Here is a 26,584-nt window from a genome sequence, read left to right on the forward strand (position 1 = left end):
CCCTCCCCTCTTTTTCTGAGTAAATATTTAGACTAGACAGAAAAATATACCACAATATTGATTTTCAGTCTAAACTTAAAAAGAAAACCTCAGAAGACCCAACAAAACCTAAACTGTTCTCTGAGACTATCTACGTGTGGTCGGGTCAATGTTTAAAGAATGCTGCTCGCAGCTCCTACTTAGAGATCTTATTGTTCAAACGAACGTCATACTTCCTATTCTAAGATCAACATTTTACCTTTTTTTTGTCTTCCTGAGACAATGATTTGTTTTGTCTGAGCAGACAGATCATTACTTAAGTGTGAATCTAGCGAAGCAGATCTTATCTCAGTATTCTCAGCACGACTCTACAACAAATGGGGGGAAAACATGATGACACAAAATTGTAACTCACACAATAATTGTGAGCATGACTTCTGGCTGGAGGGACCAATCAGTCCAGAGTCCATTCATAGTCTGTGACGGTTGGTAGGTCTGGTTGTAGTCTCTCTCGCTCTCTCTCTCTCTCTCTCTCGCTCTCTCTCTCTCTCTTGTGTATCTAGATGTAATAATAAATGAAAAGTTATGAAATCCCCATATTTAGGAAATTATTTAAAAATCAAAAACATTAGGGTTATTAGAAGAAATTTTACAAATGAAACATAAAAACTAAAATGCTATTTAACTTTAGTTAGGCCAATAGAATATGCATCCTCTGTTTGGGACCCCTCAACTCACGAAAACATAAAGAAAGTAGAACAAATGCAAAATAGAGCACTGAGATTCATAACAAACGAATACTTAGAGACTCCTCAGGACACAAGAATAAAAAGTTAAGTAGCTATAATACATAAAACTCTAAACCATAATTTACAAATAGAAAAACAAAACCTAATGAAATACTCAGAAAGACACAAAGATTATTCCATACGCTAGAACAAATACATACAAGTACTCCTTCTGAAGTCATTGATTAAATGGTTTTTATTGCATTGGTTGATAAGTCATTGATATGAAGTCATATTGGTGTAATTATATTAGCTGATAAGTCATTGATGTAAAGCCATATTATATTTTTTTCTTTCATTGATTTTTAAATTTCTTCGAATTGTTAAAAAAATATATTTTCAAAACTATTATTCAAATGTGAGATACCAAAATAAATTTAAATACTAATCCTATGTATAATTTAAAAAAAAAATTATCTTATTTGGACTTTAAATTGAATCTTATCGCCTTTAAAAGAAAAAAACAACTTTAAAAAACTTAGCGCCAGACCCGAAATACTATAAAGCCTAATCAATTGACATTTGATCTAGTCCACTAAATGAGCTCATTGCAATGGTGTTTAGCCTCAATCCAGAATAACATCTGTAAACCGGTGGAGGCTTCTCTACTAGTGATTTGGACAAACGGTCATAGTAGTAATAAAGTTCCTTTGAACCCCTCAGCCTGTATACAATGGCGCAAGACTTATAAACAGCGTGATAAGGAAGGAGTGATGTACAGGAGTATTTTGTACGTTGATTAGCCCAGTTCTAAGTACACCTTGTTGTACATAAAAACAGTTACAATTGAAATTCATGTTTGTCAGCTGGTAAACGCATTAACAAAGAAACAAATAGCATTATGTTTCTCGGAATTTTTGGGCTTCCATAGAAACTAAAGACAGTTCCTTTCGAAAGAATCCCAATGTCAAGGACCTCGTTATAGTTTGGCATCTATTACACATGTGTACGTAAGTGTGGCTACACCAGAGGACAATAGACAACCTAGTGATCGTCAAGTTGGAACAATATCTGAACGATGTTAACATTAATGTTGTGAAAACATGGAACTTACGGTTTTATCTTATGCCATTTTGGCAATGTCAATTTCTACGGAATAACAAAAAAGTAAATGAAAAAAAAAAAAGCACAAGAATGTAATAGCACTTCAAAATAGTATCTCATAACCATGTGCTTTCATTCGATTGCCACATTATAATAAAATTATCTTGTTTGTATGTCTAACGCAATTTACACAAACAAATATTATTATTTTTTTTTAAAAAAAAAGGAAATCTCTTAATCCCAGATGAATGTGACATTGAAAGAAGAAAAAGACTGGATCGAGGCCGTACGTTCATGGTTGCTCCTTCTGTTGTATCAATAAACATTTTATAGTATATGAAACTCACGAGGATCTGTAAGCCTGTTATGCATAACTTTCTATATACCTTAATAACACGTTACCATACTAGACATTGACTTTTGATACTACGTTTGAGGACTTCATAACTGGGTCGCCTTACCCTCCATCTCGTTTTACCTTCCAGCTCGTGCTCAGCAAGATGTCTTGTTGCGGCCTGGTTTTTTTTTTTTTTTACACAAGAATGACGTCACCATAACGATCGTACGTCACTTTGCAGAGATGAGACCGTTCTCGAGTAAGAAAGACGGGGCATTGGGAAAAGTTGTTTAAAAAAAAAGTAAAGTTCCTCTTTCAGACCTAGTGACCTAGGAGCGCCCTAAAAGACCCTAAATTCAATATCCCAGTTTTCACCGAGATTTGAACCCAGAACCCCAGGTTCGAAACCAAGCGCTTAACCACTCAGCCACCGTGCATCTAGAAGCGTATTGAAATGTCTTCAATACAAAAAAGAAAGAAAAAGCTTTTTAAAAAATCGATTTTGTTCCAGAGCCCTCTCGTAGAAACTATTTCGACTTAAAAAATGAAATGACGTCACATAATTTAATAATTAAATTTACTTAACATTGGGGGCGCGAAAATTTTCAAGGAGTAACCCCTCAGGTTCTATAAATCGGTTCAAATTGTGTATTGTCTTCTCCTGAAAAAAATTACAATGTAACTCCGAATAATATAACTACCACTTAAATAAGATTTTAATTGGCACTTCGCATACATCGTCAATTGTTATTCAGTTACGTAAACAGTAGAAACGGTATCTTAAATCTAGTTCGTTAAAATTTGATTTAAAATTTGATTACGACTAGAAGTAGAAGTACAACTACTGGTTGAACTCGGGGGCCACATTAGATCCAGAAGTACAACTACTGGGTTAACGCCATTTGTACTTGACTTATAACTATCGGGTGGACTCAGGGGCGCCACTAGATCCAGAAGTACAACTACTGGTTGAACTCGGGGGCCACATTAGATCCAGAAGTACAACTACTGGTTGAACTCGGTGGCCAAATTAGATCCAGAAGTACAACTACTGGTTGAACTCAGGGACCCCACTAGATCCAGAAGTACAACTACTGGTTGAACTCAGGGACCCCACTAGATCCAGAAGTACAACTACTGGCTGAACTCAGGGACCCCACTAGATCCAAAAGTACAACTACTGGCTGAGCTCAGGGACCCCACTAGATCCAAAAGTACAACTACTGGTTGAACTCAGGGACCCCACTAGATCCAAAAGTACAACTAAGAAGTGATGAACTTGTTGTGTTGCCATGACCACTAAGAATTAGTCCAGTTATTTTAGTCCAGGAACTTATCAATAATTACTTAGTTGCCTTAGAAGATCTATACACACACACACACATATATATATCTGGCTAGAGGAACTCGGTAATATTCGGTAAGATTCGGTTTCATAAGCAATTGTTGATTTTGAAAGATGTTTCAAATGATTAAAAAGTGTTTTGGTTGCATGTCATGAGTTCTTTCAAGAGGTGGAGGATGCAATTTTAGTAGCGAGACTTGCCCACTGAAACTCATACACATGATACACTTTATAAAGTTCTTTGCAATACTTTACAATTTGATACGAGACACTGCGTATAAATATTATTTTTAATAGTTAAAAAACAAAAACACCCCACTAGATCTAGTGTAAAATACCCAGCACTGAACACATTCAGTAATGAAAACAATGAAACAGGAAGTGTTTCCACTGTGACGTCAAGGTCAAGACTAAAGGTTATTGGTTTGCAGACTCATCCCGCGAGCGTCAGATTTACTATCAAGGACAGCAGACATGATACTTCCCGCCCCAGGCCTACACCCACGCCATGTCCACAAACAGATACACCTCTTCCGGGTTTGTCCAAATCAACAACGTGTCGAGAACCAAAGATCAAAGTTTGTTTTTTAAAAAGTCATTTGGACACGCCCCGTTCCCCCTTCACGTGATATGAATGTGACCAATGGATAGTTTCCATCTGAACTCTTACGGACAACTCCGGGACAACACAGTTTATTTACCTTAGGTGATGACCCAGGGGACTGATGTTCCAATTTGTACTAATAGTTGAGCTACTTTACGACAACTAAACCTTGACACAATTAAACGTGACGCGGCCTACATTCCAATACGAAAGGCCACTAACTCTATTTTAAAAGACTACCTGAGGCACAAACGAAAGGCCTGGTGTAAACTCTTAAATCAAGGCCAGTTCAACCTGACCTTATTATTCTACAAAATACGAATCTATCTATAGGCATAACCTATATAGTTTATAACTTTAAAAAAAAAAACAACTTAAAATCATCACGAAGGTATACCAAGAAAACTACCACGGAAAGATTAGGTCTGATCAAGGTCAAGGTTGCCTATAGACATTTCAAGGTCAGTCGAAGGTGTCAAAAATGTAGGAATAAAAATTGTGAACGGCGTTCAAGGGAGAGAATGTGAGAGTATCAAATTTGCGTTCAGGGGAGAGGCTGGAGAGAGTCAGCTAGTATTGTAGACCACGCTGTGTACGCCACTGCAAGTGGCTTTGGTCAAGGGGCAATCAAGTAAACATGCGGAGGGAGCAAAGAATTTTCTTTTGTCTAGAAAAACAAAAAGCCTCTGCCCTCTGTGCATCTGTCATATTTAAAATATTTAACCAGAAAAACATTTCATTTTGTTTCTCCTTTCAAAAGACTATACCTCTATTATTAAACTTCAAATATAATATATTCATTTTTAAAAAAGTTTGGTGTTCAATTCGGGTATCGAACCAGTGACACGGTTAGCTACTAGAGCTAGAAAAGGTGGGGAAAAAAGCTCAGTATAAACATTACAATTTCAATATATAATAATAATATAGACATAACTGTCGCCCGGTCATGCAGGGGAGAAACGGTAGAGGTGATTCCAGACAATCTTCATGAATCATAACCATAACAACAAAAACATAACATCATCAGGACATTTATTCTTCTTTCTGTAGATATAAATGTTACTTTCTTCTATTATATGTTCAATAATTGTATGCTTATATATATATATAAATATGTGTGTATATATATATATATGTAAATATATATATATATATATATATATATATATATATATATTCTTACTCTATAATTAGCTTATATTTCCTTTAAATAGAATCGAACTTATAAAAATAATTAATATATTTTCCCCCTATTCATGAGAATATATATTTTTTTTTTCAGGAATTTACGTCTGCTCGAAGAGAGGCCGCGCGCTCTATGGAGCCTGACAAAGGCGGGAACGGTGATGACGTCATGGACATTGACATGGCCGCAGCGCTCTGTGAAAAGTACAACGAGTGGTCCAAGTGGTCATCCTGCACCAGAAAGTGTGACCAGACCAGGGTCAGAAGGTGCCGCATTCCGGAGGAGTGCGGCCGGAGTTGGGTCAAAGAGAAAAGGACTTGCATTCAGGAGAAAGGCACCTGCTACCCTTTGACCTACAAGGTTGGTGGCCTTGACCTTGTAAGCATCGTAGTGTTTCTTTTCGGTTCCGTATCCACAAGTCTACGAGATATGAAACTTAGATCTGTGTATAAAACCTAGACTATGTCTAATTATTTTTTTTTCTCTTTCTTTAAAATTGTGGATAACAAACGTGCTTTCTTTGGAAAATAAAACTAACTATAACTGCGTGACAAGATTACCTAAAACTGCCTGATAACATTAACTATAACGGCATGGCAACACCAATCCTAACCGCCTGACACCGTTAGCCCTGGCCGCAGGACAATACTAACCAGGACTGGGTGAAGGATTGTTCTAGCTGTAAAGATGTACGAAAGTTCTAAGAGTAAGAAAGATCTTTCTGGAACATTTTTTTTTTGTAGAACATAATCACCCTGTGATCAAATTAACATAGGAATGAGAAACTCTAGGCCTAAGTTCCAAATCAGTCCAAGTTCACTATATGTACAATTTCAATGAAGGTCTTTCAGATGTACCTGATCCATTGGTTGTTGTTTTTTTTTTCCTTTCTGAACGGCAATGTTTATGTTAATAAGACTGTCTCTGGGGTTGAAATAAATCACATAGACAATGTACTTGAGAAAAGGGTTACGAGTCATTTCTAGACTCTACAATTGTTTGTTGGCCGATGTCGTGGGCACGTTTTCTCCAGAACAAGTGTCACGACGTGTTTTATATTTCTATATATTCCAATATAGTCCATAGCCATTGTTCTTATAGCTGCAGTGTAGCTGCAAATATCTCAGTGAATGGTTTCATTGACCTATTTCCACTCTACAGGTCATTGGCATGCAGAAGCGAAATCGTCTGATTGAAGAGCTCCTGTACGACATTTTGTACGCCCAATGGACAGCATGGGGGCCCTGCACTCGCTCGTGCAGGCAACGCCGTCAAAGGGAATGCAAACAAAAGTCTATATGCGTTCGCTCCTACATTCAGGTAAAAAAAATGTCCCCCCCCCCAATCTGTACAGTCAAACATTTAGTCACTTAGTCAAATATTCAGTCAAGCACTCAGTCATATATTTAGTTATATATTCAGTAAAAAAAACTCAAGTCATATATTCAGTCATATGTCCAGTTATATATTCATAAATTCAGTGAAACATTCAGTCATATATTTAATTTATAAATTCAGTAAAAAAACAAAACAACCTCTCACAATGCCCTCGTAAATTGTAACTGTAACCAGCGACTTCTTGTGGCCCGTGGTTTCTATTCATCTCTCTATCACATAGTATCTGAAAAAAGACCCAAAAACTAAACAATAATTTCTCTCCTTCCCCAGGAAGAACGCAGGTGTCAATTCCCAGGCTCTCAGTGCGAGCACCGCTTCAGTCTAAAGCCCCTCGGCATGGGCAAATCCACCAGCACCAACTCCAGCGCCAGTGAGAACGACCTAGGGGACGACGATGAAGACGACTCTGCCGGGGGAGCAGACGATAACGAATATGATAGCAACAGCAAAGACGACAGCCTCGTGGCCAGCCTGTTGGCCGCTGACGTCACCGCCAACGGAAGTCACATTCATTCCAAACCCAAAAACAAACTAGACAACAGGACTAACAAAAGTAAGTATTACAAGAGATGTCGTCAACTATTTATCACTATAAGGAAGCCAACAGTTGTCGTGCAGCCTTTATCGTCATTTGTTTAAAAGACGTCTATTGTGCTACTAAGCAGATATACAAAGTAAGGCCCAAGGGCCAATTTAAGAATTGTTGACTATATATTGGTTCAAAGACTAAAAATATTAAAACAAGAAAAACATTACAAATACTTTTTTAAAAAAAAGGTTATATTAAGCGTAGTTGTATCAGTGAGTTTGGATCAGACATGTCATTAAATGTGTCATACATCTAGACCAGTGTTTCCTACATTGTGTTCCGCGGAGCCCTAGTGTGACGCAAGGCCTAAATAGGTGTACCACGACCTACTGGAAGAATTAATTAGTATGCTACCACGTGATTAAGCTCTCTACAAAAAAAAAAGCAAAGTGTTCCGCTAAATACTCAGAATGTGATAAGTGTTCCGTTAAGGAAAAAATTTGGGAAACTCTGATCTAGACTAACAATAATAAATATTTTTACCAATTATTTTCGTTTAACGCAATTTCATACTTTAAGCTTGATCAATACGCTATGATCCTATCACTTGTCTGGACCAGTTGGCAATAGGGCTGGGGGGTGTGTGAAAGAAGGAGGTATCTGTGTGAATGTTATAGTGATCGCTTTTTAAATGCATTTATTTTTTTTTTTAAGTTCAAAGACCTGAATTCGAACTGTCTCTATCTAATCTATCTATCTATCTATCTATCTATCTATCTATCTATCTATCTATCTATCTATCTATCTATCTATCTATCTATCTATCTATCTATCTATCTATCTATCTATCTATCTATCTATCTATCTATATATCTATCTATCTATCTATCTATCTATCAATCTATCTATCTATCTATCAATCTATCTATCTATCTATGCCAGTCTGTATGCCTGTTTCTTTGTAAACCTACCTTTCTCTCTCTCTCATCTCTCTCTATCTCTCTCTTCTTCTCTCTCTCTCTCTTCCTCTCTCTCTCTTCCTCTCTCTCTCTCTCTCTCTCTCTTCCCCCTTCTCTCTCTCTTTCTTTATATATATATATATATATATATATATATATGTTGACGCCCGTTAATGCAGGTATTTCAAAAAAAAAACAACAACAATACAACAACAAAAACCAAAACCTAAAATAAATACTAAATATCGCTATATCAAATGTATGAAGTTGACAGGGAGTCATCCCCTAATCCGAAAGTGGAAAAATAAAATTATCGTAAATATGAAACTCTGTACACTTCCTGCTAGCGTACGTTGTTGAAAGAGTGAGTTATTTTATTATTATTATTTTTTACCTAGAGATCTCCATATTTTGAGGCAAATCCATAAACAGATAGTTTTTCGTTGAATCCAGTGCACAGGCCGAAAAAAATTATTTTTGAAAAAGAAATTATATTGAAACATTTCTAAGCAAACTAAAGTACACTTATAATTGCGAATAAAAAAAAAGGAAAATAAAATGCAATATTGTGATATATCCTGAGAGACAGAAGCTAGATTCCTTTCTAAACACTTTGCTCATTGTTGGTTAAAACAAATGTCAGGACCAACTCAAACCAAATCTGAACTTGAAAAGAGCAAGGTTACAAAGACAGTTTGTGTGGAAACACAAACACAAAATTAGCCCCCGAAGAGGTCCACCTAGGCAGGTAAAAAGGCAGGTATTAATATTTTCAGAAAGAACATCAGAATGAAATTCTATCAAAGACAAATGACAGAGAAGAATGAAGAAAGAAGGTTGACGTATCTTGTGTGGTTTTCCAGCGGTCTAGCAGCCCAAAAGATAGGTGAAAGTGAATGTGAAGTTAGATGTGAACCTGGCCTAACTGATGTCTTATAATGAGTATCTAATTGATCTAATTGTTTTGTAAAGGGTCAATCTCTTATTCAAATCCTCAAGAAAAAACAAAAACATTTTTTTTCCTTTAGTGAAGAGTTCTAGAACTATAACTATGGTGCAGCGCTTCAGTTCTCGCGATAATATGAAAAACTACTTATTAATTGTTGTTTTAAATTATGTCCATCTTATATGCATACTAAACAGATTTTTTCTCTTTAAAAAAAAGTAAAAGTTGTGTGTGTAAATTTAACAGTTAATATGACAAAACTTATATAATTTAGCAATACAAATGTAAAAAATAAAAAATGTCTTTTTTTTTTACAAAAAAATCTAAAACCATATGCATAAATGTGTTAAAAATATGGTAAATGTTAATCTCCTCTACTAAAGAGCCCCCTGTGTTTGTTACTATTAATAGTGAATAGTTGTAAAAGTGGTGTATTTTTATGAAAAAACTGCTTGCATAAGTGATTTATGAAATTAGGTTTTTCGCTTTCAGAAAAGAAAAAAGTAGCCCTTGCAACAGAACTTTGAATGGTCTACAATATTGTGATGTCGGATTTTCACTATCTTTTCTAGTTTACGAGATCTAAACGGGACGGACGGACAGACATTCCACACAAAATCTAATAACGTCTTTTCCCCTTTTGTGGGCCGCTAAAAATCTGAAAAAAATAGTTGTAATAAAAAACAAGATTACAAAGACAGTTTGTGTTGAAACACAAACTAAAAATCGGCCCCCGAAGTGGTCCACCCAGTCAGTCTTCAATATTTTCAGAAAGAACATTTAAATGAAATTATATCAAAGACAAATGAGAGATAAGAATGGAGAAAGAAGGTTGACAGATCTTGTGTAGTGCCCCAACGGTACAGCAGATCAAAGGATAGGTGCAAGTGAATGCAAAGTTAGATGTGAACCTGGTCTAACTAGTTCACCTTTCAGACCTTGTGGTCTATAGGGCAGATGATGTAAAGTTCATCTGTTTTTGTGGCCTACGTTTAACTAGGGTGTCATGTAGCCAGCACAACGACCAACCGCCTTTACTCTTCCCCAACTAATGTCAGGTATCCATTAGAGCTGAGTGGACTCAGAGGCGCCCAAAGATTCCAAAGTTGAAAATCCCAGTCTTCAACAGGATTCGAACCCGCGACCCCTGGTTCAGAAGCCAAGCGCTTTACCGCTCAGCCACCGCGCCTCCCCTGGCCCAACTGATGTCTTATAATTGATCTAATTGTTTTGAAAAGGCAGAATCTCGAATACTCCTGCTGCTCAGCAAAACAAAGTTCAGGAAAATGAAGTTTATAAGATTACTATTCGTTTTAAATTAGGTCTAACTTATAATGCATACTAATTAGCTTTTTCTCTTTAAAAAACTGCTTGCATAACTGATTTTAAAAATTAGATTTTTCACTTTCAGAAAAAAAAAGTAGCCGTTGCATCAGAACTTTGAATGGTCTAAAATATTGTGATGTCGGATTTTCAATATCTTTTCTAGTTTACGAGATCTAAACGGGACGGACGGACAGACGGACAGACATTTCGCACAAAACTAATAGCGTCTTTTCCCCTTTCGAGGGCCGCTAAAAATGAAGACTTGTAAGGACATTTATAGGGGAACCTAGAGCAAGAGAGAGAAAGAGAGAGAGAGAGGGAGAACGATAGAGAAAGTAAGAGAGAGATGAATGAAAAAAAAAGCCACTTGGGTAAACACTGAGGCTGACCAACTTTTTATCGCCGGGCAACAGTTGCTCTATTATTACGTCATAGATCTGGTTCAACCCTAAACAGACGTGACCTTGAACTCGACAAACCGACTTTCATTTTGTTTTCTCTTTTGTTGCTCTTGCCCTGGCGTGTTACTGACCTATCTGCGCTAACCAAGTCCTACACCAATGCCGTTGTATTAGACATCAGCCCTCCCTCCCCCCTCTTTGTGTCCCATTTCCGGCTCAATAAGGTTTATGTCATTTCTTGTCCTTTGATACGTGCTGCGAGGGAAAGATGTCACTGTCAGGTCAATGTGACATTTGTTTGTTTTGTTTACCTCTCGCAGAACGGATGGGAATGGCTGAGGGCATGGTTCGAACCCTGGACCATCAAGATGACATGTACAGAGCGCACAACACACCACCAGAACTTTCCTCATCTGCCTGGCAATAAGACTGAATTGAATAAGATCTCTTCGCCTTTAAGGTTCTCAATCAATAGGGTAAAGTTAATTGGATACAACAGTTCTCAAGCAAAAGACTACAATACCAACAGGTTCTGATGTGCTTTACCTAGGGTTACCAGACGTTCAGCAAAAGGAGGACATGCAGGGCCGGCCCTAACAATTGCGGAGCCCTATTCGAAACGGTTTGCGCGGGGCCCAGTCTGGGTAGGGATAAGCATAATGTCGAAATTAAGATTTTGTATCAGAAAATATATTCGTCTTTGCATTAAATTTTTATTAAGTGAAAACTGAAAATGCCTTTTTTTTTCTCTTAGGGTTGGTACCCCAAAATGACTATCTGTTTATTTTTCTGGAAATTTTTATATGAGTTTTCAGAATTTAATAATTTCAAGAGATTTCAAGGACTTTTTCGTATATTTTGCTATTACAGGAGATACTGGAAAATCAGGAGACCGCGGAAACCCTGTTATTATATATAAGTTAAAATGGTCTAATTTAAAATTTACACCTAGCATTAGCGCGGGGCGTATGAAAGTGCGACTGCAGTACCCTAAGTCCGGCCCTGAGGAGATGCTCTCCTTTTTGGGAAGAGTCCTTCGTTTCATTTAGTTATTGTCTATCAATCGAGTTCCGTCCTTTACATCTCGTGTTTTAAACACACAAACTAACTTATAAATAGCAGAAAGTGTTCCCTTTTAATATTGAACATTCATTAGTTATTAAGTTGAAATAAAGTGGGAAGTCGCTTTGTCTGAGAATTCTGATGATATTTTGACGACCTATAATTGACTGTCATGTTTCATCCAAGACATGGTAAGCCTAGATCTCTAAGTTTATTTGTCCTCTTTTGTTAGGCTTTGTCTTTTTTTTTATGAGACCTGAGTTCTATGTACTGTTCAAACTGAGAAACAGTTCGCCTAGGTCTCTAGAATACAACTGCGGCCATAGACTTGAAGTCGTAACTTGGAGTTCAACGCATTACTTTGTTAGTTCGGTTAATCCCCAGTAGTATTTTATTTTGAACTTTAACTTACGAAATAGTTGGGTCCATGTTTTTTTTTTATAAAGTGTAGACCTATATCCTTTAAGTCATGGCTATAATGAACAAAATTCGTACTAATTATGATACTTTTGATCTTTTAATAAATGACAAATAAATAATTTAGTTGCTAGTATATATACAGCTAAACCAAAATCTACATTTTAATCGCCAATATAATATTTTCATTCTAATAGTGAAATAAGAAATATTTATTTCCCTTAATCAATATCAAACTCAATATCAAAACAAATGAATTAATAGACACTAATTAATTAATAATTTTTTTTTTAAAATTGATTCCTATTTTGTTAGGAACAACGAAATAATTGTGTGCAAAGTTTCAACTTGTTCCGAGAATGGGAAGGGGAAGAAATAACGTGTACAAGAAATTGTGACAGACAGATGGACGGACGGAGTGAGTTGATAGAAGCTTTGTAAAGAAAATATTTTGTTGCAATAACGGTTTACACATTCGAATACCAGTAGCAAATACACACACACACACACACACACATATACTAAGTTTTCTTTTCTACCCACGCACTTCCGCTGGTCAGCGGTATAACGTTTTCTCAAGGTGTGTTTCAGTTTTGATCTGCAGGCAGCAGCATTACGATCAAACGTTCCACGATTATCACGTCTTTATCTTTGTACCGAGTCGCCCCCCACTTTTCCCTTTATGACTAATTCTGATATTTAAAAAAAAAAAATAACATCACAAGTGATAGTAGAAATCGAAAGCTAAATATGCCCACCTGTACTAACGGCGCAGGCAGTTCGATCGAATCAGGTGCGAGATTTCGAACCCCACCCCTTTTTCTTTGTACGTCTCAGCCACCTTTAGAACTGACTGAAGTGCAAAGAGGCTGAAAGATCAGGATTTCAAAAACAACAAATCTGTGGCTAGGAAAGTGTCTTTCAGGAGTTCAACTTCATTGGAATTGGTTATTAATACCGTCAGGGGGGGGGGGTGAGGGGAGCTAATCTAGCAGCCATCTGGCGATATGGGAAAGTTTCTGATGAGTTTTAGAATTTTCCAGAAGCGATTTCGGATTAAATTGGGGCGCTCGATCTTGAGAAGCTTCGGCGTTAACATTTCTTTGGTAAGATGGCGAGGGGGGGGGGCATAGCAGGATAAAAAAAAGTGGCATACTTGATCTTGTGGTCATTCCTGGTCATTGTATCCTTGTACTAATCCTGTATTAAAAAACTGTCAACCACTCATGCTTGCACCACTTGTAATAATCACGCCGACGTGAACATACAGCACAGTGTGCTAATACACAAATACATCGTGACAGTTGTCTCGCCAGGTCTCTAGCAATAAGTAAAACTTTCAAAGTTTAAACTAATTTTGTAAGTGCCTAGAAAGTGAGCCGAAGAAGACGAGTTTCAAATAGAATTATGCTCCTAGGAGTTTAGTTAGCAGACGTATAACTTTTTTCACGCTCTCGTTTCAGTCTTAGCAAACAATTTCTAACTCAACAAATCTATTTGGACATTTCTAATTCCAAAACAAATTTTAGTTGCGTTGGTATTTCTGATTCAAAACACATTTAATTTATTTATTGATATTTCTGATTTTGAACAAATTTCTATTCTGCCATTTCTTATTCTAAACAAATATCAGTTCTGCTGGTGTATGTGTGTGTGTGTGTGCGGCTGTTGAAAAAAGATAAGCACTTTAGAGCAGCTTGCGAAAGAAGTTGTTGTTTTTTTACTTTATTAATCACTTTAACAAGTTATTGCATTTTATCTTGATCTGAGATTGGGTGTGGAAGAAATAATGTGTACAAACTTTTTACCAGACAGACAAGAGAGAGAGAGTTTGATATAAGCTTTGTAATAAAAACGCAGTTCATTGAACTTATGCTTAAGAGTACCGTCTATATTTTTAATGATATACCGCAAACCAAAATAATAACAACTGGGCTTGTTTGTTTGTTTCCTTCTGTATACAAGCATGATGTAATACTGGGTTACGTAATTCCTAGAGTGATGTCATCTTCACTTAGCCTCGTTTTCAGTTCGAGACGTGAATGAAAAATGTCATAGCTCACCGCCTTACACACACACTCACACAATATCTATCTATCTATCTATCTATCTATCTATCTATCTATCTATCTATATATCTATATATCTATTTTGTCTGTATGTCCGTCCGTCCATCCATCTTTGGACTTTGTTTAGTCCTGCTGCCCCCACATCTTCATTGAATGGTTTACAATGTCACTTATCTATATTATAAGGTCTACTACGTTGCCTATAATGTCTCTTGTACATTTGACAATCTCTTTTCTATATCATAATGTCTACTGTGTATTTTATTATGTCTTTTAAGTATTTGATAATGTCCTTTATATATATATATATATATATATATATATATATATATATATATATATATATATATATATATATATATATATATATATATATATATATATATATATATATATATATATATATATATATATATATATATATATATATATATATATATATATATATATATATATATATATATATATATATATATATATATATATATATATATATATATTAATTGTCTGCTCTTTTTTTCATAATGTCTATTGTTTATTTTGTAAGTTACATATTTTACAATGTTCCTTGTGTATTTTCCGTTGTATTTTATATTGCATGTTGTATAATTTATATTGAGTGCTGTTCATTGTTTATTTTGTATGACGACTTTGTTGTTGTTGAACTCTATGCTGCTGTCTCTTAGAGGATGACACGTTTGCGCTGTGGAATGTATTGTGTCTGTACAGAGTTTCATAATTGTTATATTAACAGGAAAACTAAACTATAAAAAAAAAAATAAAAGACTATTTCAACAATTATATTTCGTTGATAGTATTCAGTTTTCTGATAACATTACACGACAATCGTACCAGCATTTGAGCCTTCAAACTCCAGGCCCGGATTCTAGACTTGATTAGGCCCTAAGCTTTTTGAGATATGGGCCCCATGCAATCAACATAAGGCAATTTTTCCATTGCTCGTGCTTCAAAATGATTACAATATCCCTAGAACCATTGGGAAGGGGGGCACCAAGAAAGTGTGTGTGGGGGGGGGGGGACCTCCAAACTATAACTTATGTTGCCTATTGGTAAATTCAGCACTGCTGGAAACATTTGTCGTGGCAACTGAGCGCAAAATACACTGCCCTAGATTAGTTATGTCCAACGGGCCTTGACCGGGCAGTGCTGTATACCATTGTAATTAGTCCGATTCAAGGTGACATCCTTTCTTTAGTTAGTTATGCCTATCCATCGTTTCCGTTGCCTGCCTCTTTGGATTTTTTAAATGGCTTCAGTTCGCAGCGAGCTCGTGCTTTTCGTTCAATGCCAAACAAAAACAAGCAAGTGTCAAGGCCTTGAAGTGGTCTTTCATTTGCTCTTCTCTCCCCTTGTCATGTTTGAAACTACCCAGAACATCTCTCCCTCTCTAGACTTTATAATAGCATGACTGTTCTCAATTGGCGCTCAGAGACGGAAGGGTTAGACATGGCCCAAAGATTGATGAGCTTGATAGGGATCAAAGATTGATGAGCTTGATAGGGATCAAAGATTGATGAGCTTGATAGGGATCAAAGATTGATGAGCTTGATAGGGATCAAAGATTGATGAGCATGATAGGGATCAAAGATTTATGAGCTTGATAGGGATCAAAGATTGATGAGCTTGATAGGGATCAAAGATTGATGAGCTTGATAGGGATCAAAGATTGATGAGCTTGATAGGGATCAAAGATTGAAGAGCTAGACATGGCCCAAAGATTGATGAGCTTGATAGGGATCAAAGATTGCTGAGCTTGATAGGGATCAAAGATTGATGAGCTTGATAGGGATCAAAGATTGATGAGCTTGATAGGGATCAAAGATTGATGAGCTTGATAGGGATCAAAGATTGAAGAGCTAGACATGGCCCAAAGATTGATGAGCTTGATAGGGATCAAAGATTGCTGAGCTTGATAGGGATCAAAGATTGATGAGCTTGATAGGGATCAAAGATTGATGAACTTGATAGGGATCAAAGATTGAAGAGCTAGACATGGCCCAAAGATTGATGAGCTTGATAGGGATTAAAGATTGAAGAGCTAGACATGGTCCAAAGATTGCGGAACTTGATAGGGATCAAAGATTGATGAGCTTGATAGGGATCAAAGATTAATGAGCTTGATACGGATCAAAGATTGATGAGCTTGATAGGGATCAAAGATTGATGAGCTTGATAGGGATCAAAGATTGATGAGCTTGATAGGGATCAAAGATTGAAGAGCTAGACATGGCCCAAAGATTGATGAGCTTGATAGGGATCAAAGATTGATGACCTTGATAGGGATCAAAGATTAATGAGCTTGATAGGGATCAAAGATTGACGAGCTTGATAGGGATCAAAGATTGATGAGCTTGATAGGGATCAAAGATTGATGAACTTGATAGGGATCAAAGATTGATGAGCTTGATAGGGATCAAAGATTGATGAACTTGATAGGGATCAAAGTTTGATGAACTTGATAGGGATCAAAGATTGCTGAACTTGATAGGGATCAAAGATTGATGAGCTTGATAGGGATCAAAGATTGATGAGCTTGATAGGGATCAAAGATTGATGAGCTTGATAGGGATCAAAGATTAATGAGCTTGATAGGGATCAAAGATTGATGAACTTTGTTAGGGATCAAAGATTGACGAGCTTGATAGGGATCAAAGATTGATAAACTTGATAGGGATCAAAGTTTGATGTACTTGATAGGGATCAAAGATTGATGAGCTTGATAGGGATCAAAGATTAATGAACTTGATAGGGATCAAAGATTGATGAACTTGATAGGGATCAAAGATTGATGAGCTTGATAGGGATCAAAGATTGATGAGCTTGATAGGGATCAAAGATTGAAGAGCTAGACATAGCCCAAAGATTGATGAGCTTGATATGGGATCAAAGATAAAAAGCTTGACAGGGCTTAAAGATTGAAAAGCTTGATAAGGTTAAAAGATTGAAAAGCTTAACAGGGCTCAAAGATTGAAGAGTTAGACATGGCCCAGAGATTGGAAAGCTTGATAGGGCTCAAAGATTGAAGAGCTAGACATGACCCAAAGATTGGAAAGCTTGATAGGGCTCAAAGATTAAAGAGCTATTTAGGGCCCATTATTTAAAGAGCTAAACAGGGCCCACAAATTGAAACGTTAGACAGAGCTGAAAGATTGAAACACTAGACAGGGCCGAAAATTTGAAAAGCTATACAGGGCCCAAAACTTGCAGAGCTAGACAGGGCCCAAAGATTGAAGAGCTATAGAGGGCCCAAAGATTGAAGAGCTATAGAGGGCCCAAAGATTGCAGAGCTAGACAGGGCCCAAAGATTGAAGAGCTAGACAGGGCCCAAAGATTGAAGAGCTATAGAGGGCCCAAAGATTGCAGAGCTAGACAGGGCCCAAAGATTCAAGAGCTAGACAGGGCCCAAAGATTGCAGAGCTAGACAAGCCCTAAAGATTGAAGAGCTAGACAGGCCCCAAAGATTGAAGGGCTAGATAGGCCCCGAAGATTGAAGGGCAAGATATGGCTAAATTCCAAGAGATGTTTAGCCAGGTAATATAGAACACGCACTTTGCGATATTCCCAATTTCTCTGCAGGTATGCACTCGTGATATCAGAAACGAGTTGTTTTTTTATGTGTTTGTTTTTCTATTTCTCCTTCTGTAAGGTGTTACCAAAAGTATAGAGGTTTTCAAAAAATCCAGTTCATAATGCCAGCTAGGGTCAGCATGACTCTCCACAGATTCAGGAAAGTAAGGTCGACGGACCATTTTTTTTTTGTTCAAATATCTGACAAACATGAGGTATTGCAGACGTTTCGAATGAAGGTCTTCAGGCATTGAAATGACATGAAGAGGAAGGTCGAGTAGAATACATGAGGTTTGAACCCCATGGCACTCAAACTGTTCCGGCAAAGGAGTTAATATTTGAAATAGAACAGTGGAGCTTTGTGGAGTGTAGAAAAGAGCTAGTTACGATCCAAATAAATAGAAAACTTTTTTAAGACATTGGATATATATATATATATCGGCTCCTTCTTCCCTAGCGCTATTAGAGCATGGAATGGGTTGATTGAGCTAGCTAGGAAAACCTGTGACTTTGCAGAATGTAAGTCATTGGTTAATATGCATGACTAAATGCATGAAGCGTATTACGCAATCATCTTTTTTGAAGTAACGTCTGTTTTACATAAGAAGAAGATAAGATAAGAGGAGGAAAAAAAAGGAATAAAACGAGGTGCTTTTCGGTGCTAAGTGCAGGCAACTAGTGTGCATAATTGTTGGTGTGTGTGTGCTATAAAAGGATTCTTTCAATGCTTCACATTCTTTATAAATGAGGCAGGAATTACGCTGATTAAAAAAAAAATGACAATCAGCGTATCTGAGTTAACTTTCAAATAAAACTGGGGATATAAAAAACACCTCTGTGCATGCTTCTAAAGTTCAAGGTGGTGCTAAAAGTTCATGGTCATGCAACCATTACATTCTGAAAGAACTAAATAGTTTTATCTGAACCCTGGGACAACCTTTAGCAAAATGTTTTCGTTCTAAATGTTACTAGATCTGGTAAGAAAGTTTTCACTTATGATTGAAGCACTGCTTTCAAGTGACGCTTTGAGCAGTCTTGTGTGTTATGAAAACCTCCTCTGGGGTGACATCTCTCTGTTACTGGCAGTCCTATTGCCTATTAGTTTGACATGTGATATTGTTATAGAATGCATGGTTGGCTTGTCTGCTCCCGTCGGCTTACAAATGTTGTTCTTTTAGGGGGCTCCCTACAAAAATAAATGCTAAAGCTTTTTGGTATTTAGAAAAGCGCAGATAATTTGGAAGTTACGATCGAAATGAATAGAGTTACATCCCTTTGAAAAGCTAATCTAATAACTTTAATATTTGCAGCCGAATTTTTATAAAATCTGAATAGGCAGGCTATTAGTATTCGAGCATGAATAACTCGAGCTTATGGTCTCAGCTATTCTGAAACGCATCACGCTCTTTTGCTTACTGGACCGTAAAGGCGCAGGTGTTTTCTTTCTTGCGGCATTATCTCGGTGCAGGTAAGTCGCCATGCAGCTGACGTCACAAGTGCGAATGAGTTCAAACCTTGGAGAAAGTGAGAAAGCAAAAAAGATTTCTGAATAAAAAAAAAAGAGTCTCTGTTGGGTCACATTTCTAGTAGGACTACGTGCTGTGAGGCAGGAATTAGCAGCTCTTGTTGTTAATATTATGCAACGCCTCGAGTCCAGACCTTCTCAGGCCTAATTGGTTATGAGGAGTAGGTCAATTCATTTTTAGAAGCAAAAGAGAAAGATATCTCTAGCTATGAACTTGGATTTCATTGATCCTTGTTTTCACATTTGTTAGAAAAAAAAGTTTCAACTTATTTATTTGTTAAGACAGTGGTGAGAAGTTGTGCAATAGCTGCTGATGCTGAATTGATTCCACCGGAGGAAAAAGGGGTGGGGGGCGCGATCAGCTGATTATTTATTGTAACCCTGAAGACTGTTATTTAAGCTGGCTGGAGCAACCCCCCACCCCCACAGATACATCTATTCTGTCTTTTGTCTATATAAATATGCACACACTCTCTAACCTTTTTTATTTTTATGAAAGAAACAAATAAACTGGACAAAGTAAACAAAGAACAGTACTACTCATCTGTGAATCCCAGAGATAGGGGATGTACTTTTGTTTATTATTTGTGTGACCAACGGTCAACGATAATGGCATGATGTCACGTGACTAGATGAAAACGACAATCCACTTTTACTTTCTGCAGAGAATGTCTGGTACCGCTTGACCACCTTGTCTTTCCTTCTTTGTTACTCCTTCTCACACACTCCCTCTCTCTCTCTCTCTTTGACTATCACACACACACTCCCTCTCTCTCTCTCTCTCTCTTTGACTATCAAACACACACTCCCTCTCTCTCTTTGACTATCAAACACACACTCCCTCTCTCTCTTTGACTATCAAACACACACTCCCTCTCTCTCTCTTTATCAAACACACACTCCCTCTCTCCCTCTTTGACTATCACACACACTCTCTCTCTCTCCTTGACTATCAAACACACACTCCCTCTCTCTCTTTGACTATCACACTTTCTTTCTCGCACACTCCCTCACTCTTTTTCTCTCTTTACACACACTTTCTCAGTTTCTTTCAATTTCTGTCTCACTCTTTGTCTCTCTCTCTTTTTCATCTCTCTCTCTCTCTCTCTCTCTCTCCCTCACTCTCTGAAAAACGCGAAATGTAAAACCTTCTTTGCTTCGAGAGTTGTTTTTTTTTATCCCATTTAACTGGTAGTCTCTACCTGGAGCCTGGACATACGTCAATACTTGGTCTTTGGCCATCATGCAATATATATTTATATTCGCTAATCTGCACATGCATGAGTTGTCTACGTCTATGTCTATGTCTCTGTCTGTGTCTGTGTGCTTATCTTGCGGGACGAGAAGAAAAGAAGGAAGAAAAATATCTGGAAGACAAAGCAAGAAGATGCTAAATACGAACCAGTAAAACAAAAAACAAAAACTCTTCCAGTGTGTTCTGTTTTTCATGGTAGACAATATTAAGTAGGCTAGGGTAGAACGCCCTGTCTTGAGTCTGCTGTTTCCCAACGTAAAGATGGTAAGACAGAGTTGGGGAGAGCGCTATGTCTTGGGTCTGCTGTTTCCCAACGTAAAGATGGTAAGACAGAGTTTGGGAGAGCGCTATGTCTTGAGTCTGCTGTTTCCCAACGTAAAGATGGTAAGACAGAGTTGGGGAGAGCGCTATGTCTTGAGTCTGCTGTTTCCCAACGTAAAGATGGTAAGACAGAGTTGGGGAGAGCGCTATGTCTTGGGTCTGCTGTTTCCCAAAATAAAGATGGTAAGACACAGTTGGGGAGAGCGCTATGTCTTGGGTCTGCTGTTTCCCAACGTAAAGATGGTAAGACAGAGTTTGGGAGAGCGCTATGTCTTGAGTCTGCTGTTTCCCAACGTAAAGATGGTAAGACAGAGTTGGGGAGAGCGCTATGTCTTGAGTCTGCTGTTTCCCAACGTAAAGATGGTAAGACAGAGTTGGGAGAGCGCTATGTCTTGAGTCTGCTGTTTCCCAACGTAAAGATGGTAAGACAGAGTTGGGGAGAGCGCTATGTCTTGGGTCTGCTGTTTCCCAACGTAAAGATGGTAAGACAGAGTTGGGAGAGCGCTATGTCTTGAGTCTGCTGTTTCCCAATATAAAGATGGTAAGACAAAGTTGGGAAGAGCGCTATGTCTTGGGTCTGCTGTTTCCCAATATAAAGATGGTAAGACAGAGTTGGGGAGAGCGCTATGTCTTGGGTCTGCTGTTTCCCAATATAAAGATGGTAATACAGAGTTGGGGAGAGCGCTATATCTTGAGTCTGCTGTTTCCCAACGTAAAGATGGTAAGACAGAGTTGGGGAGAGCGCTATGTATTGGGTCTGCTGTTTCCCAAAATAAAGATGGTAAGACACAGTTGGGGAGAGCGCTATGTCTTGGGTCTGCTGTTTCCCAACGTAAAGATGGTAAGACAGAGTTTGGGAGAGCGCTATGTCTTGAGTCTGCTGTTTCCCAACGTAAAGATGGTAAGACAGAGTTGGGGAGAGCGCTATGTCTTGAGTCTGCTGTTTCCCAACGTAAAGATGGTAAGACAGAGTTGGGGAGAGCGCTATGTCTTGGGTCTGCTGTTTCCCAATATAAAGATGGTAAGACAGAGTTGGGAGAGCGCTATGTCTTGAGTCTGCTGTTTCCCAACGTAAAGATGGTAAGACAGAGTTGGGAGAGCGCTATGTCTTGAGTCTGCTGTTTCCCAATATAAAGATGGTAAGACAAAGTTGGGAAGAGCGCTATGTCTTGGGTCTGCTGTTTCCCAATATAAAGATGGTAAGACAGAGTTGGGGAGAGCGCTATGTCTTGGGTCTGCTGTTTCCCAATATAAAGATGGTAATACAGAGTTGGGGAGAGCGCTATATCTTGAGTCTGCTGTTTCCCAACGTAAAGATGGTAAGACAGAGTTGGGGAGAGCGCTATGTATTGGGTCTGCTGTTTCCCAACGTAAAGATGGTAAGACAGAGTTGGGGAGAGCGCTATGTCTTGGGTCTGCTGTTTCCCAACGTAAAGATGGTAAGACAGAGTTGGGAGAGCGCTATGTCTTGAGTCTGCTGTTTCCCAATATAAAGATGGTAAGACAGAGTTGGGGAGAGCGCTACGTCTACCCTTTTTTTGACTTAACTTTAAATCCGGTATGACATTTTAGAATGCCATATTAAAAAATACTATTACCAGTAAATTATTAGCCACTCAATGAAATACAAGTAGAAATATCCAATGTGTATATATTTCTATTTCAATCTGTAATTCGAGAAGGGAGGGGAGAGTACTAAAGATAATTAATCTTGACACCTCTTCGTTTATCTACCCTTGCTCTTGTGATTCAGTAAACCAAAGAATTGTTGAGTGTCCTTGAATTAATGTAACGTCTTGGAGTATCACATACAAATCTAGATTGAGATCTGTATCAAACTAAAAAGTTTAAATGGTGGTCAAAACTAACACATGGAAGAAATGCTTTCGTTATCCATGGCAACTGATAGTATCCTATTCTAATAATATTAGTCAGCGCCACGAGAAAAGGATCCTAACAATGGAGCTAACAATGGAGCTAAGATAGAATGACCCTAGTGTCACTTACAAAGACCGTATCACGAATGAAGGGATTAAAAGCAGGATTACTACAGCAATGCGACCCCACGGTGACCTGCTCACCACTGTCACAAAAAAAACGTAAACTCAAACTCTATGGCCACAACCCAAAAGACCTTCCTTCGAAGTTATTGATCCTAGGACTAAAAATAGATCTTGTTAGGATATAGATAAGTGGCATTATCGTAAACTTTTAGAATAATGACGACATTGGCATTGACGTGAATGAGATCACTAATCTAAAAGTGATAGAGACTGCATTACGAAATAAGTCAGTTACTGATTGCGCATTCATTCCGGTAGTTCATATGTTGTTTGTTGGACCTAGTCAATTATTTGCACAGCTGAAATATGGTCCAGTTAGTTTTGACCATGATCATGTATTCCAGTACTAGAGTTATACAAAGATGTATCAGTGTTTTCCAAGGTTTTGATTCCACAAAGTTTTTGTTTGGGTGAATGGACGGTCGTTGACTTGTAGCACCAGACTGCTAATATACAACTGACACGCTGCAGGCGTATTATAGTTTCACTTATAAAACTTGAAATAACTCGAATTTTATTACAATATAGACAAAAGTTCACTTTAGATGAAATTAAATAAATGTAGTAGACTTTAGTTATAATATAAACATGAGAGATCTTGAGCACAATCTACCTCACTACAATAACACCTCTTTCCAATCTCGCGTTCTGGAGTGGTCTCTTCTATCTAAGACCTCTTTCCAATCTCGCGTTCTGGAGTGGTCTCTTCTATCTAAGACCTCTTTCCAATCTCGCGTTCTGGAGTGGTCTCTTCTATCTAAGACCTCTTTCCAAACTCGCGTTCTGGAGTGGTCTCTTCTATCTAAGACCTCTTTCCAATCTCGCGTTCTGGAGTGGTCTCTTCTATCTAAGACCTCTTTCCAATCTCGCGTTCTGGAGTGGTCTCTTCTATCTAAGACCTCTTTCCAATCTCGCGTTCTGGAGTGGTCTCTTCTATCTAAGACCTCTTTCCAATCTCGCGTTCTGGAGTGGTCTCTTCTATCTAAGACCTCTTTCCAATCTCGCGTTCTGGAGTGGTCTCTTCTATCTAAGACCTCTTTCCAATCTCGCGTTCTGGAGTGGTCTCTTCTATCTAAGACCTCTGACGACATTGCCGCTTATCTTGCATCATTCACAAACCCATGACCTACATTTTTCCATCGTCACCATAGAAACACACACACACACAGTGAATTACTGAACAAGTCTGTAATTCAGCTACACTCTACACATCAAGATGTCAATAGAAACAATCCAGCACAAATAGTTTCATTTAAATACTTTATAACAAAAGAAAAGTCCAAAAAAAATGTCGAATCTGGGGGAAAAAAAACCAGCTTTTTAACATAAAACAAGGTTACAAAAGACAGTTTGTGTGGAAACACAAACTCAAAATCGGCCCCCGAAGTAAAATGTTTTACATAATTCGGATAATCCTTCAGAGTTGAAGATAGTTTACTTCGTAGTCCAAACCTCCCCCAGGACGACGGGGGATGGGAGCAGGAAGGGTTTGAACCTTCGATCGTCGATAAATCCAAACGACAGTCCAGCGCGCAAACCGCACGACCAGTGGTCCACCCAGGTAGGCTTCAATATTTTCAGAAAGAACATCCGAATGAAATTATATCAAAGACAAATGAGAGATAAGAATGGAGAAAGAAGGTTAACAGATGTTGTGTAGTGCCCCAACCGTCCCGCAGATCAAAGGATACGTAAAAGTGAATGTAAAGTTAGATGTGAACCTGGCCTAACTAGTTTGTGGTCTATAGGGCAGATGATGTAAAAGTTCATCTGTCGTTGTGGCCTACGGTTAACGAGGGTGTCATGTAGCCAGCACAACGACCAACCGCCTTTGCTTTTCCCCAACTAATGTCAGGTACCCATTAGAGCTGGGTAGACTCAGAAGTTGAAAATCCCAGTCTTCACCAGGATTCGAGCCCGGGACCCTCGGTTCGAACTAAAAGGCTCAATCTCATTTTCGAATTCTCAAATAAAAAAAAAAAAATACCGGTATATAGAAAAATGTTCACGAAAATGATGTTTATAAGATTACTATTCGTCTTAAATTAGGTCTAACATATAATGCATACTAATTAGCTTTTTCTTATAAAAAACTGCTTGCATAATTGATTTTTAAAAATTAGAATTTTCGCTTTCAGGAAAAAAAAAGTAGCCGTTGCATCAGAACTTTGAATGGCCTAAAATATTGTGAAGTCGGATTTTCAATATCTCTTCTAGTTTACGAGATCTAAACGGGACAGACGGACAGACATTTCGCACAAAACTAATAGCGTCTTTCGGGGGCCGCTAAAAATAATACAACAATGCTCTCATGTATTATCACAAAACAAAAAACATTTGGAAGAGCATGACACATTTAATAGAATTGATTGCGACACTTATAATTGCAAATTTTAGAGGTCAACTTGACCGATCAATATATTGCTTTGATTTTTATTTTATCTCACGACCAAACACTAGGTTTGAGCTGTGATTTTCCAATCGGGTGTTTATACGACGCCATCTTGGTTGTCAACACTCAATCAATCAAGGGACGCTATTCACACAAACAAAGGAGTATAGCTCTTTTATACATGTATCAACTAATAATAATAGCTAGATTTCCATTGCATTTCAGAAAGAAAACTGGCCTTGGAAGAGCTGACCTCGGCACAGAAAGAATGTGGAATACGTCCGAAAAGTTTGCTGGGGTCTTATCGAGTAGTTGGAGGTCAGGAGGTCAAAATCAATAGTTGGCCGTGGCAGGTTAGTTTTTTTTTCCCTTTTTTCCCTCCTTTTTTTTTAAACGTAGCCTATTTTTTTATTCCATTTTTTATTGGCAGAATTCTACAAGCAGACGAGAACAAGTTTAAAAAAAAAATCAATACGCGGATATTAAGAAAAATCAATGAGGCCTTGTTTTTTTTTTCTTGTTAATCCGTTGTTGTTTGTCTTTTCTATGCCAAGGCCAGGTCACCGCGTCTAGGTCATTCTCTAAATGCGGCTTGTTTTTTTTTTATCTAACGACATTTAAGAGTTAGAAGTCCAATTTAATTACATCAACAGCAAGAAAAACTAACAAACTTTGTATGTGTGTAAGAGAGAGAGAGAGAGAGAGAGAGGGAGAGAGAGACTGGAGATCTCTGAGAAACACCAAAAACTTTTGAAATGTGCAAGATGCCAAAGTCAGGGAAGATGGCGCCACGTTTAATAGTTGTAAAATATTTGTAAATTTTTTTTTAATGCGTATTAACCTTGGGTTTGGAGAAGGTGGAACAAAATCACAGATTTGAAATGGAAAACTGTTTCATTTGTATTACGTTTCAGAATGTCCTAGACGTTCCAGCCCTTGTCTGCTCAGAGTTGCTTCATTCATTTTTGTCCGTGGCTTATGTTGTCGGCCTTGAGTTGAGTTCAGGACGTTGTGAGCCTAGAACTAAAAAGTTGTAATTGTTGCTTAGGA

General features: G+C 37.8%; 1 protein-coding gene across 5 annotated transcripts in view; it reads left to right on the plus strand.

Moving 5' to 3' along the window:
• LOC106071070 (transmembrane protease serine 11A-like) overlaps positions 1 to 26,584 on the plus strand; it is a 156,328-nt gene that overhangs the window by 65,446 nt on the left and 64,298 nt on the right. For 4 of the 5 annotated variants that reach the window (XM_056020516.1, XM_056020515.1, XM_056020514.1 and 1 more), the window contains 4 exons: positions 5,380 to 5,661; positions 6,445 to 6,603; positions 6,952 to 7,234; positions 25,760 to 25,887. In XM_056020516.1, coding sequence (XP_055876491.1) covers positions 5,380 to 5,661; positions 6,445 to 6,603; positions 6,952 to 7,234; positions 25,760 to 25,887 — 852 coding nt within the window. The remainder of the gene's footprint in view (positions 1 to 5,379; positions 5,662 to 6,444; positions 6,604 to 6,951; positions 7,235 to 25,759; positions 25,888 to 26,584) is intronic. The other variant, XM_056020517.1, reaches the window with a different exon arrangement.

Source organism: Biomphalaria glabrata, chromosome 2 (genome assembly GCF_947242115.1).
Source record: "Biomphalaria glabrata chromosome 2, xgBioGlab47.1, whole genome shotgun sequence".
In the NCBI taxonomy this organism is placed as follows: Eukaryota; Metazoa; Mollusca; class Gastropoda; family Planorbidae; genus Biomphalaria; species Biomphalaria glabrata.